The sequence below is a fragment of the Microtus ochrogaster genome, assembly GCF_000317375.1.
Source record: "Microtus ochrogaster isolate Prairie Vole_2 chromosome 14 unlocalized genomic scaffold, MicOch1.0 chr14_random_1, whole genome shotgun sequence".
Classification (NCBI taxonomy): domain Eukaryota; kingdom Metazoa; phylum Chordata; class Mammalia; order Rodentia; family Cricetidae; genus Microtus; species Microtus ochrogaster.
Window position 1 is genome coordinate 28690819 of NW_004949096.1, and position 18316 is coordinate 28709134.

Sequence of the window (18316 nt, forward strand, 5' to 3'; positions counted from 1 at the left end):
CAGACAGACAGACAGACAGACAGACAGACAGAGGAGAGACACACAATAGCCAGGCAAGGCTAGGCGGGCAGAGAGCACTAGGGTACCACAGCAGGTACTGCAAGGTTAGGTCTACGCATGTGGGCATCATCCTAAAACCACATTCTACTGTAACCAGGAACCCCTAACATCATGATGGTAGTTGTTCTGCGGGAACATTTCTGGGCATAGATCTGCTGTACCAAGATGGATTTCACACTCTTTCCTGGAGCGGTGAAATCAGTGCAGACACACAAAAGGCAGGTGGGCTGCAGAGATCCAGGGCCTCTGCCTGCTTCCATAGGTCCCCCTCTCACAGACCAGATAAATTTTTTTCCCCAAGGTATAAGAAGAAAACAACCAAGATCCTTCACTGTCCCAGCTCCATGTCACCTCCAAGTCTAGGGAAAGCCAAGGGTAGCAAAGGCCTAGAGGATAAAGTAACAGCAGGTATCATAAGGTCTCAAGCAGTTGCTAGCTCTGCCTTACAGGAACACAAGGAGGTACAAGTATTAGGTTACTTAGAATTACCTCCAAAAGCTAAAAGTCTAAGTTAATGATTAATGTTTAAAAAGTTAAATTCGGGCTCGGTGGGTAAGGGTGCTTGCAGCTATTTCTGATGACCCGAGTCAATCCCCACGCCCTGCAGGGTAGAAAGAGAAAACTGATTCCCACAGCTTGTTCAGTGTCCTCATACACTCACAATAGACAGCTGACCACTCCTCGCCAAATAAATACATATTTTTTAAGAATTAAAAAAGGAAATTGGTAGGCTGAGCACTGTGATTCACGCCTGTAATCCCAGTACCCGGGAGCCCTGGGCGTTAGAATGGGGGACAGACAAAGACAGGATTAGCTTCAGCTGCGTACTGAGTTGGAGAGTGGTCTGGGCTACGTGTGACCCCAATTTTTTTTCAAAGCACAAAACAAAACGGAAAAACTAGATTTGTAAAAGAATTGTCCCATACCTGAATACTGATTTTGATTTTTCAATAAAACTATAAAGTTTTCAGTTATTATGAAAATAATAACACCAGTACTAAGCCCTGACCATGTGCCAGGCTTGTTCTACTTTATGTGTCCGTGGATTAAATCCTTACTGCAATCTGAGAGGCATTACAAAAGGGCAATCTGGGGCTTGGAAGGGCCACATGCTTTTGCTTGTCATAGCCCACTGGTGACAAGTGACGAAGCTGAGATGTAAGCTGGCCGTCCTGGGTGCATCTGAACCATATGGCTACTGCTATCCCTGCACACACTGGAATCACTGCTGAGTCTCTTTACCACACAGGGTAATATCCTGAAACAAAGGCCTGGCATGTCACTGCCCCGAGACTTCCATGTTCAGTCTGTACTCTACGTCATGGTGTGGGGAGCTAGGCAGTGGTGAACGACAGACAGGGGATGTGGATGTGGGCAATCCCTCTTGAACAGGTCTCTAAGCCTCTCTATGCGACTCTACCAGGTTTGTCACTCAGCTCAAATCATAACAGGAAGGGAGCATAGAGCAGTTTCAAAATACTTCCTTTGATCTTGCCTGCTTTACCAATGAGTACAAATCCAGAGATTATATAATGTAAACAGAAATCTATGAAAAGACCTGGCAACTCAGTATCACAGCCCCACTAGTGATGTTCACATCTAGACTACACGAATGCTCTTTTCTCAATTGCCATGGAGGAAAGCCAGAAGCAGTGTGCCAGCCTAGAAGGATCTGCCCAAACCAAGGGGAAAGGGTACATTTCCTGAAATGGTGGAACCAAAATCATATAGGCAGCTGTCAATCAGGAACAGTGGTTTGGGATCTGGAGAGATGACTTGGTGGTTAAGAACCCTGGATGCTCTACCAAAGGACTTAGGTCTGAATCCCAGAACCCATATGGTGATCATAACTCCAGTTCCAGGGGATCTGAAAACCTCTTTGGGACTCTGCCAGCACAAGGCAGAAATGTGATATACAAACGCACATACAGGCAAAACATCCATATACATAAAACAAAAAACAAAACAACAATAACAAAAAAACAAAAAGAACCCCAAAATAAGTTGGATAGCGATGGCACACGCTTTTAATCCCAGCAGTTGGGAGACAGATGAATGTCTGAGTTTGAGGTCTGCTTGATCTACAGAGCAAGTTCCAGGAAACCAAAAGAAACAACAACAAAAAAAACCCTAATAGATTGTAGCTGGGTATGGTAGTGCACACTTTTAATCCCAGAACTTAAGGCAAGTGGATCTCTGAGGTCAAGGTTAGCCTGATCTACAAAGGGAGTACAAGGCCAGAGATACATAGTGAGATCCTGCCTCAACAACAAAACAAGAGGACAATGGTTTGTGACCCAGAATCACCTCATGTCCTAAGGGGAAAGATTAATGGGAAAAAGGTAAGCAAAAAAAAAATGCATGTGTGTGCACATGTGTGTGTGCATGAGAAAGAGAGAGAGAGCAAATGAATTTCTTTTGTAAAAAACAGTCATTTAAAAGTATACTAGATGATAAAACTGAAAACAGTATCTGAGGCTATCTGTATTTTAAAAATGCTGCCACTTTTAGAAAAGTACATTGTGGGAAACCCACAGCATCTAATTTATTTCCTAATAAACATCTAACAGTTTCCTGCAGACTGCTGGAGATCGAAAATGTCAGGCTCCAAGCCCTGACACTTCTGGACTGTCTGACAACATTGGCATCTTTCAGAACTCAGATGTAGGGTACTCTGGGCAGTGTCTGTTCCTTCTCTGTGAAGTGAACTGCCTCTTGATACAGGCTGGAGTATCAACTCCATGGCATAGCTCCAAGCGGGGTGCTGTGGGACTTCTCTTAGATGCCGCAGCCTGGGGGAGACAGCTTACGGCAGGCCGATTTTTAAAGCCTCTCATTTCCATCAAACTCTTTTTTATTCTAACCCTAACTCCCCCTTGTGCTGTTGAAGTATGTGGCTTCCTAATTCAAACCCGTCTTTTCAGGAATTCATCTGTTTCTTTGAAATGTACCACTGATCCTTTAGTCTCTCAGCAATCAGCCTAGGGGAATCAGGTCTCCAAGGTTTGTTTAATAGGGAAGGTGGTTTCACCCTCCAGGCATCTTCTGACTTAAAGCACCCTGTGAGATGCCCTTCTGAACAGTGGCTGAAGTCATGAGAGGCCTCTGTCATCAAGACCTAGGGAGAAAGTTCTACCCAGAAAACAACTGATTTTCCTTCCTATTGTTTTGACCTAGTTTCCAGAAAGTGTATCATGTTAAGAGTTCCCGCCTTTGGCGCGAACCCTGCTGTATCCCAGAGGGCTACTACAATCACACACACACACACACACACACGCACACGCACACGCACACGCACACGCACACGCACACGCACAGATACACATATAATTTGAATGCAGACACACACACACAGTTTGAATGCGCACACATACAGAATTTGAATGCACACACACATACAGTTTGAATGCACACACACACACACAGTTTGAATGAATACACACACACGCACACACACAGATTGAACGCACACACATACAGAGTTTGAATGCACACACACACACGCACACACACAGATTGAATGCACACACACACAGAGTTTGAATGCACATACACACACACAAATTGGAACGCCCTACCCTAACTGATGCTCTCTCTTACGCACTGTGTGAGGCAGCTGCCCTGTCATGCAGGCGCCACTTAACTGAGCTATCAGCACTGTGGATTTCCATGAGGCACATCCTGTACTTGTGAGCCTCACACAGGCACAGCCACCGGAATGGCTTGAAGGACTGACATTCCTCATTGCTGGGGCACAGGGTGGCAAATGGTAGGAGGAGGGAAACCTGAATTCTGCTTCTTCCTGATCACCTTTTCTTCAGCAAATCACTTCTTTGCTTTTAGCTTTCTTACTTGTGAACTGACCATTTGTTGTGGAATATTTGTACATTGTGTGAAGATACATGGCTGTGACTGATGTAATAAAAGCTGACTGTCCAATAGCTAGGCAGGGGGTATAGGCAGGATTTCCAGGGAGCGACAGGAAGAGGAGGCAGAATTTGGGCATGCAGGAGATGTCAGGAAAGGAAACAGGAGGTGCAAGATGGAAGAGAGATAGTGCCAGACGACAGAATGTAAATTCATATAAATGGGTTAATTTAAGTTATAAGAGCTAGTTAGGAACAAGCCTAAGATATAGGCTGAGCTTTTATAATTAATAAAAAGTCCCCATGTCATTATTTGGGAACTGACTGAGGTCAGATGATCTGGGTTCCAATCCCAACACCGCCACTGGGCTGAGTGACCCTAAAGACATTATCTTACCCTTGCTGTCCATCAGTTCCTCATCACTGCTTGAGGATAATGGTGCAGCCACATCTCGCATCTTCATGAGGACTTAAAGAAAATAGATCTCAGTTCTCCATGTTACATATTCAAGTAGAGTGTGGGCCAGTGCCGGACACAAGCTGTCTAGTTGTTTGATTAATACTCGACTTACATAATGCATGGATTATTTTCAGCACATTTTAGATTTTAAGATAGTGAACCTTGCCATTCAAAAATTTTTCCTCTATACTTTTCTTCCATATTTATCTCCAAGTTTGAGATTAAAAACAAGTTATTTTAGGAAAGTAAAACAAACTAATAATCATTCTTTCTGCATATGTCCTTAAAAGTATGGACTTTGCTAAATGAGAATTTGGAAAAAAAGTCAGATTTATTTCTCTTTAAAGGCCTGTCAGGCTAAATAATAATAATAACAATAATAATAATAAACCATAAAAAAAAAGGCAAGGGCAATGAATGTAAGGATTCTAAAGCAACCTTCCAGGAGGAAGATTACTGTGCCTGGGACTCTAGATGGAAAAGTGCTGGGACCAGTCTAGTTGTTCCTTACTTCACATCCTGAGCTCCCAAAAGTGTGTGTGTGTGTGTGTGTGTGTGTGTGTGTGTGTGTGTGTGTGTTTTGTTGCCATTTCCTTGGACTTGGTTCATTCACTTTGTACTGAGGCTCTCAAGACCTTGGGATCTTTCCCTGGGTTTAACTTCTGCACAAAGAGAAGCTGCCACCCACGGCAGCTTTGGAGTTAAGACACAAGCCCCTCCTGAAGAAGAGAATCTGCAGGGGAGGTCATCCGGACAGTGTTTTGTAAGTCACTGTTAACAACAAGAATGAACTTCTCCATCTTCATCAGCTGTACACTTCTGCCTAACCCACCAAGTTTTCTTGCTACCCCTCGGATGCTATCTTTGGTTTGCAACAGAAGCATCTGAAAGCCTTTAAGGAAGGAATCTGCTCATAGATGGAATCTTGGAGGCTCCCTGGGCTGCTTTCAGCTCAACCACTGTGCAAGTGTTCATTCCAGGGTCCTCATGAACGGAGCCTCTCAGGCTCTGGACAGGCAGCAATCAGAGGGAGGGGCTGTTCTTATTTTTAGAAACGTCTAGAAAGCAGAAATGCAGCCCCAGTACCAGCCCTACTTCCTCTTCCTAAGCAGGCTGGAGCTGGTCCTCCACTTCTAGCTGATGGCTGGCTCCCCATTCTTTAAAGTCACACTTAGAAAAGAGGAAAAAGGGGGGTGTGGAGGAATGGCAGGAAGGAAGAGGAAAGGGGTTTAAAAAGAAAATGTACATATTTTAACAATATTAACTGTCCCAACCATGAACTTAATTTTCCAGATAAAGCTAAAAGCACAGAAAAACAAAAGTCGAAACTGACAAACAGCATTTCAAACTAAAAAGCCTTTGCACAGTAAAGGAAGCAACCAACAGAGTGAAAAACAACCTATATAATATGATGAGAAACTACTTGACAGGGTATTCATATCTAGGTTATAAAGACAATAACTCCCAAAGAACTGCAATCCAATAAAAAGTGGCTACATAATCTCAAAAGAAATAAAAATGTCAGGGGCTGGAGAGATGGCTCAGAGGTTAAGAGTACTGACTGCTCTTCCAGAGGTCCTGAGTTCAATTCCCAGCAACCACATGGTGACTCACAACCATCTGTACTGAGATCTGGCGCCCTGCTCTGGCGTGCAGGCATACATCGAGGCAGAATGTTGTGTACATAATAAATGAATAAATATAAAAAAAAGAAATAAAAATGTCAGTTAAACACATGAAAAAAATGCTCAGTATCATTAGCCATTAGGGAGATAAAAATCAAAACTACAACGAGATCCTGTCTCCCCCAGTTAGAATGGATATTATCAAAATATGCTGGTGATATTGTGGAGGAGAAAGGAACCTTTGTACACTGTGGTGAATGTCAGGTGGGGTAGCCCCTACAGAAAACATGTGTCCTCAAATAACCAAGATCTACCTGTCACCCAGCTATCTACTCCTGTGAATATATCTGAAGAAAGTGAAACTGGATGCACAAGAGAAGTGTGCACAGCTAGGTTTATTGTGGCACTATTCATAAGAGCTAAGACGTGAAAGCAGCTTAGGTGCTCACCATCAAAAACAAGATAAGAAAATATGGTAGCCAAGCCTGTGGTACAGCTGCAGTTTCAGCTACTATAAGATAGAGGCAGGATGAGTTCAAGGCCTGTCTGGTTTACAATGTGAGTTCAAGGCCAGCCTGGGCAACACTTCCCTAATGCCCTACCACCTATCCCCCAAAAAACAAGTAATAAGAGGACTGGATATATAGCCCAGAGGTAGAGCACGCTTTACCTAGCCCCACGTGGGCTCAATCTCCAGCCCCAGGACAAAAGAGGAGAAAGTGTGATATATACATATACATATACACACACACATACACATACACATATACATAGAGTGCTATTTGGCCATAATATAATCCTGTCATTTGTAGCAAAACAGAACCAGAGTATTGTGTTAAGTGATAAAAAGAAAGATTTGCATGTTTTGTTTCATATATTAGAACTAAAAGAACTAAATAAAATAATTAAAAAATAAAACTGGAAGAAAAAGTTGGGAGAGGTGAAAAAGGAGGAGAACAGGGAAGGAGGGAGGGAGGAAGGAAGAGAGGGAGGGACAGTGGAGCAGGAAAGGCCAGGAAATCTCATCCTACTACAGGGCTGTAGCAAAGACCCAGTGATTTGCTCTCCCCGTGCCACACTTCAGCTGTACCAGGAAGTCTGCTGAAAGACAACAGCGCAAGACACACTTCCAGTCAAGGCAGAGCGATCCACACCCATCTATGTCTGGAAAATTAATGGCCACACAGAGAAACTAACCTTTTGTTATCACCCTATTTCAACCTTGCTCTGCTTCAAGGAATAAGGAAGAAGCTCAAAGTATAGGAATAAAATGTCAGAAGAACATTCAGGAAGGTGAAGTGATTTATCCTGAATCAACAGACCAAAGCTGGACATCAATCTTCTCTGGGCTAAGTTTCCTGAGTGTGGGAAGTCCTGCATACCGTACCCGAGGAGTGGCTGTCCCCCAGCTATTTAACACTGCTACTGACAGGAGCTGGGCAACCTCAACTATTCTTGTGCAAACCAAATTATGAGACATTTGCCCTCACACTGGGCAGCATAATGTCCATCTTGTGCCCCAGCTATGCCCAGGGAGATCACTCAGAACAGATGCAAACAATCGAGCCTTCTGACAGTCTTAGGAAATGATAGCACCACCACACGCACTTCCCTCATCCAGAACACAGGCTCTGTCCTTCTGTTTGGACCCCATAAGTGGCAGGAAATAGTTTGAAGAAAAGTTTGAACACCCGATCAAAGAGGGCAGTTTTCGGTCCCTTACCTGTTAAGGAAAGCATTTCCAAAGCGACTAAGCTTTCGGAATGGCTTTTTGGGATCCACAACTAAAGCATTCCCAGGGGTGCTTCCCTCGGTCTCCCCGTACATCACAGCGATGAAGGAATCTGTGGTCGGCTCAGGACCAATCCTCATGCCGGGGAAATCTTGCTCCAGTAAGTATCTGGAAAAGGAAAGGAAACGCTTAGCATGATGGCACAAACAAGAAGCCAGAGAGCTGCTGAGGATTACCCAACTCAGACATAATTATTACAATATTGAGGATCAGGAGTCTACTACACACAAGTTTGAAGCCAACCTAGGTTACATGAGACCCTGTGTCCCAAAACAAGACAAAACAACCCCAAACCAAAAGCAGACATCTGAGGTCCCATTGACGTAATAGGTAACACCTTTGGGGAAGCATTCCCCGGTCACCTCACCACATCCACGCATTATGGACGACTCCCCACTTAGAAGAGTATCCCCGGCCTGCATGTGGAGCACCTCTTCTGTGGTCCCCAGGCACCCTGTGTGAGAAGTCACCACGGTACACCAGGTGTCTTGGAATAACCAGGGAATGACTCGGGGTCAAGAGAAGACACTACATGGGTTTCTGCAGCTCCTCACTCCAACAGTGAACCATCTCTGTTTCTGGACATCTTGACTAGTTAGATGCAGTCTGACTATTCTGGGGACAGAGAGAAAGAACTGAATATCAAATGTCAAGCACAACCTTGCCATCAATATGAGAAGGAAAAGTGAAACTTCGTTCTTATTGAAACAAAATGAAAATTAGCTAGCAATATTAGTAGGCGTTACTCTAAACCTTTTCTGTCTGTCACTGCTGCTTTTAACTTTACCCAAGGTTTTCACATTTCTGTGAAGTTGCAGAGACCCAGAATAGAGACATTGTTTTAAGATGTCCTATAAATTGAGACTAATCATGAAAAAATTAGCTAATAACTCCTAGCATTTACTGAAAAGACAAAAAGCCTGATACATGCACTGTGCCTTATATACGTACCATGTCACAAGCATGCACTGTGCCCTACACGTGCATCAAATCTGATATATTTACTGTTCTAAATGTGTGCACTGTGCCTTATGTGTGCACTGTGCCTTATGTGCGCACGGTGCCTTATGTGTGCACCGTGCCTTATGTGTGCGCACTGTGCCTTGTGTGTGCGCACTGTGCCTTATGTGTGCGCACTGTGCCTTATTTGTGCACTGTGCCTTATGTGTGCACTGTGCCTTATATGTGCACTGTGCCTCATGTGTGCACCGTCCCTTATGTGTGCACCATGCATTATGTGTGCATCGTGCCTTATGTGTGCACTGTGCCTTAAGCATACACTACTGTTTAATTCAGTTCCTACAACACTTTCAAGTCAGTGATAACATTTTCATGTTACATGTAGAAAACAGGCTATCAGAGAGGCCAAGCAACTTGCCTACTGTTACACAGCGAGTGAGAGAAAATAGAATACAAGTGGTCAGCTTCTCAGGTGTGTGCTGTCTTCAGATCGTTAAACTTGGCATGACACTGGGGACTTTCTCAGAGAAGCAGAAACATTCAGGACCCTCACCCCAGGATAGGGTCCTGGGAATCAGGACTTTCTATTTCCTTATCTAATGTGAGAGAAAGGGGCTCGCCAGACTGTCTGCCCAAAGACGTGGGGCACATCGCCTCATTCTCCTCGAAGAAAAGCTGAAGCAAGGACATACTAGTGATTCAAAACATGTCAATATTTAATTTTTTCAAAATATTAAAGTCTTTTCCTGTCAAAGCCTTAGTGCGCCTAATAGCACAGTGGTTAATTCTGACAGAATTCCACACAAATCAGACGGAAAGACAAGAGCTAGAGCGAGATGACTTCATTGTGAGGACAGTGTATTTCACACACCTCGCTGAGTGTGTTAACACAGGCACACAGCCCTTCTGGAACTTCAAGTCTGGCCATGCGACAGCAGAGTTGGAACTGAGAGCCAGGTTTACCCGGCAATGCCCAATTCGACTTTCACACCCTCGGCCTGGATGAGGCTAGGCAGGGAGGGGGACTGAGGACTAATGACAGGCGTGCCGATGGCAACGCTTGAGCCGACAGCTGCCCGGGGTACAGGATTCCTGGTTGCACACACAGTTTCCAACTCACAAAAGGGTCACATCTGAGCTGTCCCATCAGCTGTGGGGAAGGAGCCTCCTCCTTAGGATGTGACCCCTTCTCAGTGCCTTCACCAGGCCTGGGCAGGAGAGACCTCAGGTTCCACATCAGTGCTGCTGAGAAGGGGCCTCAGGTGGGAACATAGAGGTGCTATAGCCAGACTGGGACAACTCAGTGCAAGGTCTGTGTAAGTGGACACTCACTGTCAGGAGGTGTCTAAACTCTAAACTCTTCTCTGGGGTTTTATTTACTTGAAATCACAGCAAATCCCATGAACTTCGGAATTAAATAGGAGTTTAAAGGAAAACACCAATGACAAACTTGTTTAAAGGAAAGCAGGTATTTCCGACTTCCAAGTTTATACAGTAATAGAAGCCAAAGCTTCCTCAGCAGCAACCCTACCAGGTCAAATGTTAACATGTGCTTCTTTTTTCTATCAATTTTATTTATTTTTTAAGTCTGAATGCTCTCTCTGCATGTACACTTACATTCCAGAATTCAGATCCCATTATAGATGGTTGTGAGCTACCATGTGGTTGCTGGGAATTGAACTCAGGACCTCTGGAAGAGCAGCCAGTGCTCTTAATCACTATCACCGAGCCTTCTCTTCAGCCCAAGTGTGTGTGTGTGTGTGTGTGTGTGTGTGTGTGTGTGTGTGTGTGTGTGTGTTTTCAAGACAGGGTTCAAAGTCTCTTGGCAGACCTGGAACTCACTCTGTAGACCAGGCTGACCTTGCACTCACAGAGGTCGCCTGTGTTGGTCTCCTGAGTACTAGGATTAAAGGTGTGCGCTACCTTTAATAAGCGCAAATGCTCATTTTTAAAGTAGTTGCAAATATGAACTACTCTGACGTATACAGTGCTCTCCACTGTGACCTTGAGAAAGCATTGAGACTCTGGGTTCCCAACACAGACAAGAACGAGGGAGGACGGCTGTGCTGCTCTCTTAGGGTACGAAAATGTTCAGTGGGGCTCTCCCACAGGTATAAAAATGTCCACACTCGATTTTCAGTTTCACTATCAAAGGAGTACCAATGAAAGACACAGCTTATTAACAAAGTTAACCACGTACTCAATGTTGTTGAGGGTCACAAAATCCACCTCTTTATGTAGCTGCAGGAATAGTTGGCAACCTTGCCGCAAAGGTATTCACACACTTCTTCATATAACATGCTGCCTTTGTGGAGTGGGTCCTCTCCTATCTACTGTGGGGGGGTCACCTATGGGCCTTTTTATCCTCTGTGAACCATCAGCACCTACAGGGCATGATATGTGTATATATGTACACCGTGTGTGTGTGTGTGTGTGTGTGTGTGTGTACACAAAGTCTCTGGGATCATTTGATTTAACCCATCTAAAGAGAAGGATGTTACTGTAGATGCATGACTTGTTTTTTTGCTCAAACTCACTAGTGGCCATACAAAGGTCCCCTCACTCCTGGACCAGGCTAAACTCCACACGTTACCTTGGGGCCCAGAGTACAGAGTACTCTGAGTTCACTGGCTATTTTAGGGCCTGTCACACGCGTGAATCAAGAGATGGTACACTGAGTAGATGATCCAAAGGGTTCTCCCGACACGCAGATGTGCATCAGACTGCTGGGCAGGCAGTAACAGAACAACCAAGAGACCAAGAGTCCCATGTGACAAGCAAGATGCCGAGGGGACGCAGCTGAAATCAGCAACTGGGGAGGAGGGTATGGTGGACTCTGAGGTGTGGCATACACAGAGACGTTAACCTCACAGACCCCCAGCATAAGGCTGAGGCAGACACTTTACCAAAAGAGGAGTTCCAGGGACTCTGAGGTGTTATCTGTGGCAACAAGAGTTGAGAGGAACACAAGAGGCCACACAGGAAAACTATAGAAAAGAATCTCCCATGATGCAGAGCCGAGCAGCCCACTCCACAGGCATCCTGTGCCTTAGAGGCTTGATATCTATCCTTGGCATCACTTTGCTCCCTTTTCCTGTGTTCTCAGAGAGGCCTGCCAATTCTAGCGATGACTGCTCCAAGGTCTTGAGCCAAGCCATCATCAACGTAAAAAGGTACAGACATTTGGATCAAATGTGGTTGGGCGGAAGTGGAGGGGGTGGCAGCAGAGCTGACCTCTCTGTGTCCTGGTCTGATGAGGTCACAGCATGTGGATGGTGTCTTTTCTTTATCACTTAGGTTAGAGGGGGGAAATTAACTTCAAAGAGAAGTATTATGTGTGACAAAAGGAAGGAAAAAAAAACTCAGGATAATGAGAAGTCGTTTACTGTAGCCCAAGCACTATCCTCTCAAAGGCGGAACACCCCAAATTCTAGCTGTGAATTCTGCTACTTGGGTGTTTGTCACGCATTCTCTCTGGACTGTACACTTGGGTGTTTGTCACACATTCTCTCTGGACTGTACACTTGGGTGTTTGTCACGCATTCTCTCTGGACTGGACTTCCACATTTACTGTGTTTAGTAATGCACTCTACCCAACACTGGGGACTTTACATAAATAGTCTCCATTGGCAAATACCTTATTTTCATCACCATTCACTGGTGAGTAAACTTCTGAACTATGGTCAAACCGGTTACCTGAGTTAAATCAGGAATAGAGAGGCTGAGTCAGACACCAATGGGAACATTTACAGGAAAATGCTCTGTGAGTCACAAGGAATGTTCAGAAGGAGATCTTATTAAGCAAGTATTCAATCAATAATGTATGTTAAAAGCAGGTGTGTGTGTGTGTGTGTGCGCACGCGTGCGCGTGTGTGTGTGATGTATGAATATGTGCCACATATGTAAGTAGAACCCAGAAGACTTTCGGGAATTGGTTCTCTCCTTTCATGACGTGGGTTCTGGGGGTTGAACTCAGGTCATCAGGCTTGGAGGCAAATACCTTTCCTCGGTGAGCCATCTTGCTGGCCTACCAAAACATTTTTTTTATTGATTTTTATTGAGCTCTACGTTTTCCTCTGGTCCCCTTCCTGCCTCTCCCCTTCCCTTCAACCAACCCTTCCTTAAGATCCCCACGCTCCCAATTTACTCAGGAGATCTTGTCTTTTTATATTTTCTACTTCCCATGTAGATTAGATCTATGTAAGTCTCTCTTAGTGTCCACATTGTTGTCTAAGTTCTCTGGGATTGTGATTTGTAGGCTGGTTTTCTTTTCTTTATGTTTAAAAACCTCCTATGAGTGAGTACATGTGATAATTGTCTTTCTGTGTCTGGGTTACCTCATTCAAAATAATGTTTTCTAGCTCCATCCATTTTCCTGCAAAATTCAAGATGTCCTTATTTTTTTTTCTGCTGTGTAGTACTCCATTAGGAAACAACCTTCCTCAAGACCCAGTAATACCACTTTTGGGTATATATCCAAAGGATGCTCAATCGTGCCTCAAGGACATGTGCTCAACTATGTTCATAGCAGATTTGTCTGTCATAGCCAGAACCTGGGAACAACTTAAATGCCCCTCGACCAAAGAATGGATAAGGAAAATGCGGTACATTTACAAAACATTTTTAAAAGAGAATTTTGAGGCTAGAGAGATGTCTCGGTGGTTAAAAGCACTTACTGACTGGTATTTTGTTCACAGCACCCACATGGTGGCTTAAAACTGTCTGTCTGGGGCCTCCTTCAAAGGTATCAGATATGCACGGGGTATACATACATGCAGGCAAAACATACACATAAAATAAAAATAAATCTTTAGAAGAAAAGGGGGAGAATTAAACTAACTCCAATAGCTGCCTCAGTTGTTTGAGTCTTAAGAAGGTTTTATTTGTTTACTTGTAGTACTTGGGATTGAACCCAGGCCCTTAAACACACCAGGCAAATACTCTACCAATGAACCACATGTCCAGCCCTACTAATATCGGGGTCTCTGCAAATGATATGGCCAGCAGAGGAAAGATCATGAGAAGCAAGAAGAAAATCCAGTTCAGAGGGACTCAGTGGCTGCTATTGGTTCAAACTTCTAGAGTTTAATAAACCAGTCAGTTTATTTTATCATATTTAAGTACAGCACAATTTCAGGGGAAAAGCTTCCTGATAATTAACTCAGTCCCCTGTGTACAACAAAGCTTAAGACATGCTTACACTGAAACTTTTTACAAATACATATGTCCTCTTCCAAAAGATGGGTTCTGTTGACTCAAAAACAATACTCAAGGCAGGGTCTAGGAGAATAACTGAAGGAAACATATTGACTGTGGGAGTCAGGAGAGGCCTGGCCTAGGAGAACACAGAAGTCACTAGTACAGGTGACTCAAGATCTAGGGGAAAAGTCTGGGATAAACAAACAAAACAGTCTGGGGAATTTGGGTGAAGCCTGGCTCACAGTTAGCAAAGATCATCAGATTAAAAAATGCATCCATTCCCAGCATTCTGGGCCTCTTTCCTTTGAAGACACAAGCCTGCATGTTTAACTTTCCCTAATGCCTATTTATCTGCACAAGGATGCTCTCTACATGCTAAAACTTTAAATCACACAAGTGTGGAAGAAACATAATAGGAAATACAATTTTGAGATCAGTGGAAAATTTTCATTTTTAACTCAAGAGGATGAGTCTTAAAACATTTCAATTTATAATATTTGGAATCTCACATAATGTATCATTATTGCTAATATTTGACTCATATATTTGGGGTGGTGTGTGTGTGTGTGTGTGTGTGTGTTTTGTATGTCCTTCCATTCTGGCTTGTCTTGAAGAAATGATTTGGTTTTATGTTTGAGATAGAGTCTCACTATGTAGCCAGACTAGACTTTGATTTATAGCAATCCTATTCCTCCTCATCCTCCTTGATGCTAATACTACAGGTGGGCTTCACCATGACACGCTAGAAGTAGTATTGTTTGTTTGTTTTAATTCATATGTATAGCTCTTTGGCCTGAAAGTGTGCCTGTGCATCACATGAGTGCTTGGTGTTCAAGGAGACCCGTGGAGGAGGGCATTGGCTCCCCTGGAACTGGAGTTCCAGATGGTTGTGAGCTGCCATGTGGGTGCTGAGAACTGAACCCAGGCCCTCTGGAGGAACAGGTGGTGTTCTTAACCACTGAGCCATCTCTCCAGCACCACAGCTATTTTTAACATTTTGATATATTTACATCCAGTATTTTTTCTCTGTGGATAGAATTTTTCTTCTAACACTATAACTGCCTAAACAACTTTGCATATAGATTTTCCACCATTACTTTTTCTCTATGCGATTAAAAAAATCTTTGGTAAGATTTTTAAAGGCTGTATACTTTTGTTTATTTGAGACAGAGTTTTAATTCTGTAGTCAGGCTGGCTTCTAACTCACAGCAATCCTACTGTCTCAGTCTCCTAGGTGCTAGGATTCCAGGCATAAGCCGTCACTCTAAGCTTCTTCTAAGGTAGCATCAATTAGCCTGTCATTTCCCAATGGCTAGGCAGCTAGGCAGCTTTCGTTACTTGGGCCAGGGGAAGCAGCTCAGTGGTACAGCAGATGTTAGCACGTATAGGCCCTGGGCTTGGTGCCCAACACCTAAATTAGTCTGTAAACAAATTTGATCTCCACTCCCATTTTATTTTTGTGTTTCTTAAACTTACATTTTATTATTACTTTTTGTTTTATTTAGGGCTTCTTGTTTTGTTTTTGGCCAGGGTCTCTATACAATCCTGGCTGTCCTGGAACTTGCTATCTAGATCAGGTTGGCTCAAACTCACAGACATCTGCCTGCTTCTGCCTCCACAGTGCTGAGATTAAAGATGTGTGCCTCCATACTGGGCAAAACTGTCTTTCTTAAGTGTGGAATCTATCTTATTATTAGGATTGCTTACTTAAGTGATACTATTTTAGAAATTGCTGTGCCTAGCAATGGAATGGATACTGCCCTGTTGAACCAAAAGACCGGAATTTGCTGGGTGAAATCTCTCCGGCCCTCATTGGAATTCAAACTACTTGGAGTTGAGCCGGGCTTTGAACAACTGCTGTCAACATGGTATCAACACCTGTGCCTTCCTTCCATGCTTTCAGGAGGGTGCGGAAACCTCTTGGAATCAAACCAATTTCTCATAGCACCGTTCATGTTTCCAGTTTTTCATTCAATCACACAATGAACCTTCATTGTTTTTGATGTTATGATTTGCAGTTTATAATCCGAAAGACTAGGCTGTAAATTCTGCGATCTTTGAGCATTGTAATTCTTGTTTTTGTTTGCTTGGGTTTTTGTTTTGTTTTGTTTTTTGTTTTTTTGAGGCAGATTTCTCCGTGTAACAGCCCTGGCTGTCCTGGAACTGTTAACCAGGCTGGCCTCAAACTCACAAAGATTCACCTGCCTCTGCCTTCTGAGTGCATGCTACCACACTCAGCCAAATAAAATTCTTTAAAAATTAATATTGGAAAAAGTATTTTCATGTGATTAATTTATGATATAGGTATGAATAATTTGTATTAGTATAGATTTTGCTTTATTGATAGAGATTTAAGGTCAATTTTGTTATATGTATATGCATATTTCTGCTATTGATTAAGATATTGTGATTGTGTAGTTCACTTAAAATGTAATATATATAGCTTGTTAATAGATAATCATAATAGTCAAGTTTGTAGTCATGTTAGTTAAGATTTTCTAGATGTGTATAGATATATTTTAGATAGGCATTCTTCATATCTTTCAAAGATTATAGAATATGGCATTTTAAATGTTTTAATAATTTAGGGTTTTTCATGACAATGAGACACTCTGCTCCTGGCAGCACCAATCTACTTCAGGAATAAGATGGGCATCGAAGAGGATCCTTATGGAGTTTGATAGCCATTTGGGCAAGAAACTGCTCTTGCCTGGACTATTGCATAAACTGGACACAGAGAACCCGCAGAGAGAGGACTACTGAACTTGCCTAAAGGTGAGATGATCTTTTGGGGTTCCTGATTCATGAAAGAGTCTGCAAGACATTCTGCAGGACACAACAGATAGTGACTGAACTGACTTTGAAATGTCCTGCTTCATGGAAATGTCTCTGGATACCATGGGCCTGAAGGCTGAAGATGGATGCCCCAACAGTACAGAGGAACTTTGGGTGACTGTCCAGGCAGCAAGATGTCTCTGTCATTTCTAGAGTTTTGTAAGTTTCTTATTTCTTGTTTGCTTAGGTAATATTGTATCTTTCTGGAGTCTTTGATGGAGTTAAAGAATAGTTATAGTTTTCCTTAGTTATGATAAAGATTGTAATTTTTACTTGATAACTGTTTTGTTATATGTAATTTTGCTATGTTAAGTTAAAGCCTTCCTTTTTTTTTGTTTAAACAGAAAAAGGGGAAATGATGGAGGAAGGCCATTGGTTAATTATAATAAAGAAACTGCTTGGCTGGCCCTGATAGGTTAAAACATAGGTGGGAGGAGTAAACAGAACAGAATGCTGGGAGGAAGAGGAAGTGAGCTCAGAGAGACGCCATGCTCCCTGCTCCTGGGCAGACACACGCAATGAAGCTCCGACCCAGGATGGACATAGGCTAGAATCTTCCCGGTAAGCGCACCTCGGTGCTACACATTATTAGAAATGGGCTAGTCCAGGTGCGAGAGTTAGCCGAGAAGAGGCTAGATCCTTCATCATTTCCCCTTTTTCTGTTTAAACAAAAAAAAAAAGGAAGGCTAATATGAATGCACTACCTTTAGGTAAAATAACAAAGGCAAAATCACTAAAATGAGAAGTTTGACAGGAATGCCATATTCCTGGTTCAGTAAGTTATGAACGACAAGAGGAGACAATGCAGTCACAAGTGTAATTGCCAGTTATGGGTCTAGAAGACATAGGCCTGTGTATTCAAACGATGTCAGGATACTCTTTCAGCCAATGACCAAAATAAAAACAAAACCTCAGTGGCTACCATATGTACCAGTGAAAGCAGGCCATAAATAACAGAGGGAAAAAAAATCTTACAAAAGCAGCGGCAGCTGAAATACCTAAGGATAACATTCCTAAGAGCTGCAGAGGGCTGGACAAGTAAAGCAGCAGCTGCCTTCAGAGAAGAATGAGGGAAGGTCCCACCAAAGTGGTGTGGAGTTTCTGCTTAGAAAGAGCAGAAACAGACATCTCATTTAGATAAAATACAGTTCGCACACAAATGGGCCCCAGTGGGATTCTTCAAGGAAGCACCTAACAATGTGATTTCAAAGTTCTTCTCAACTAGTGATAGAAAATGACAATTAACAGTTGTTTGTTTGAAAAAGAAAGAGACTCAGAAGGATCTGGACCTACCTCTTGCTAAAAAGTGTTTCAACACAGTATGGTGCTGGAATATATTATATACATAAATATAATAAAAAAGAGAAAGGTCTGAACACTAAATAACAGCCTATGAAAAAGCCTCACCTAACAGGAGGAAGAGCTAATATTATTTAACAGTAGTGCTAAAAATATGGCCAGAAGACAAAACAACTAACAGCACTGAGACAAGTTTTTAAAATTGATCTCTCTGTTTCTC

At 43.0% G+C, this 18316-nt stretch overlaps 1 protein-coding gene across 1 annotated transcript in view; it reads right to left on the minus strand.

Annotated features, from left to right (window-relative positions):
* Positions 1-18316, minus strand: part of Ehd4 (EH domain containing 4) — a 69540-nt gene that overhangs the window by 41049 nt on the left and 10175 nt on the right. The window contains exon 2 of the mRNA XM_005364294.2: positions 7735-7911. Within this exon, the coding sequence (XP_005364351.1) occupies positions 7735-7911 (177 nt within the window). The remainder of the gene's footprint in view (positions 1-7734; positions 7912-18316) is intronic.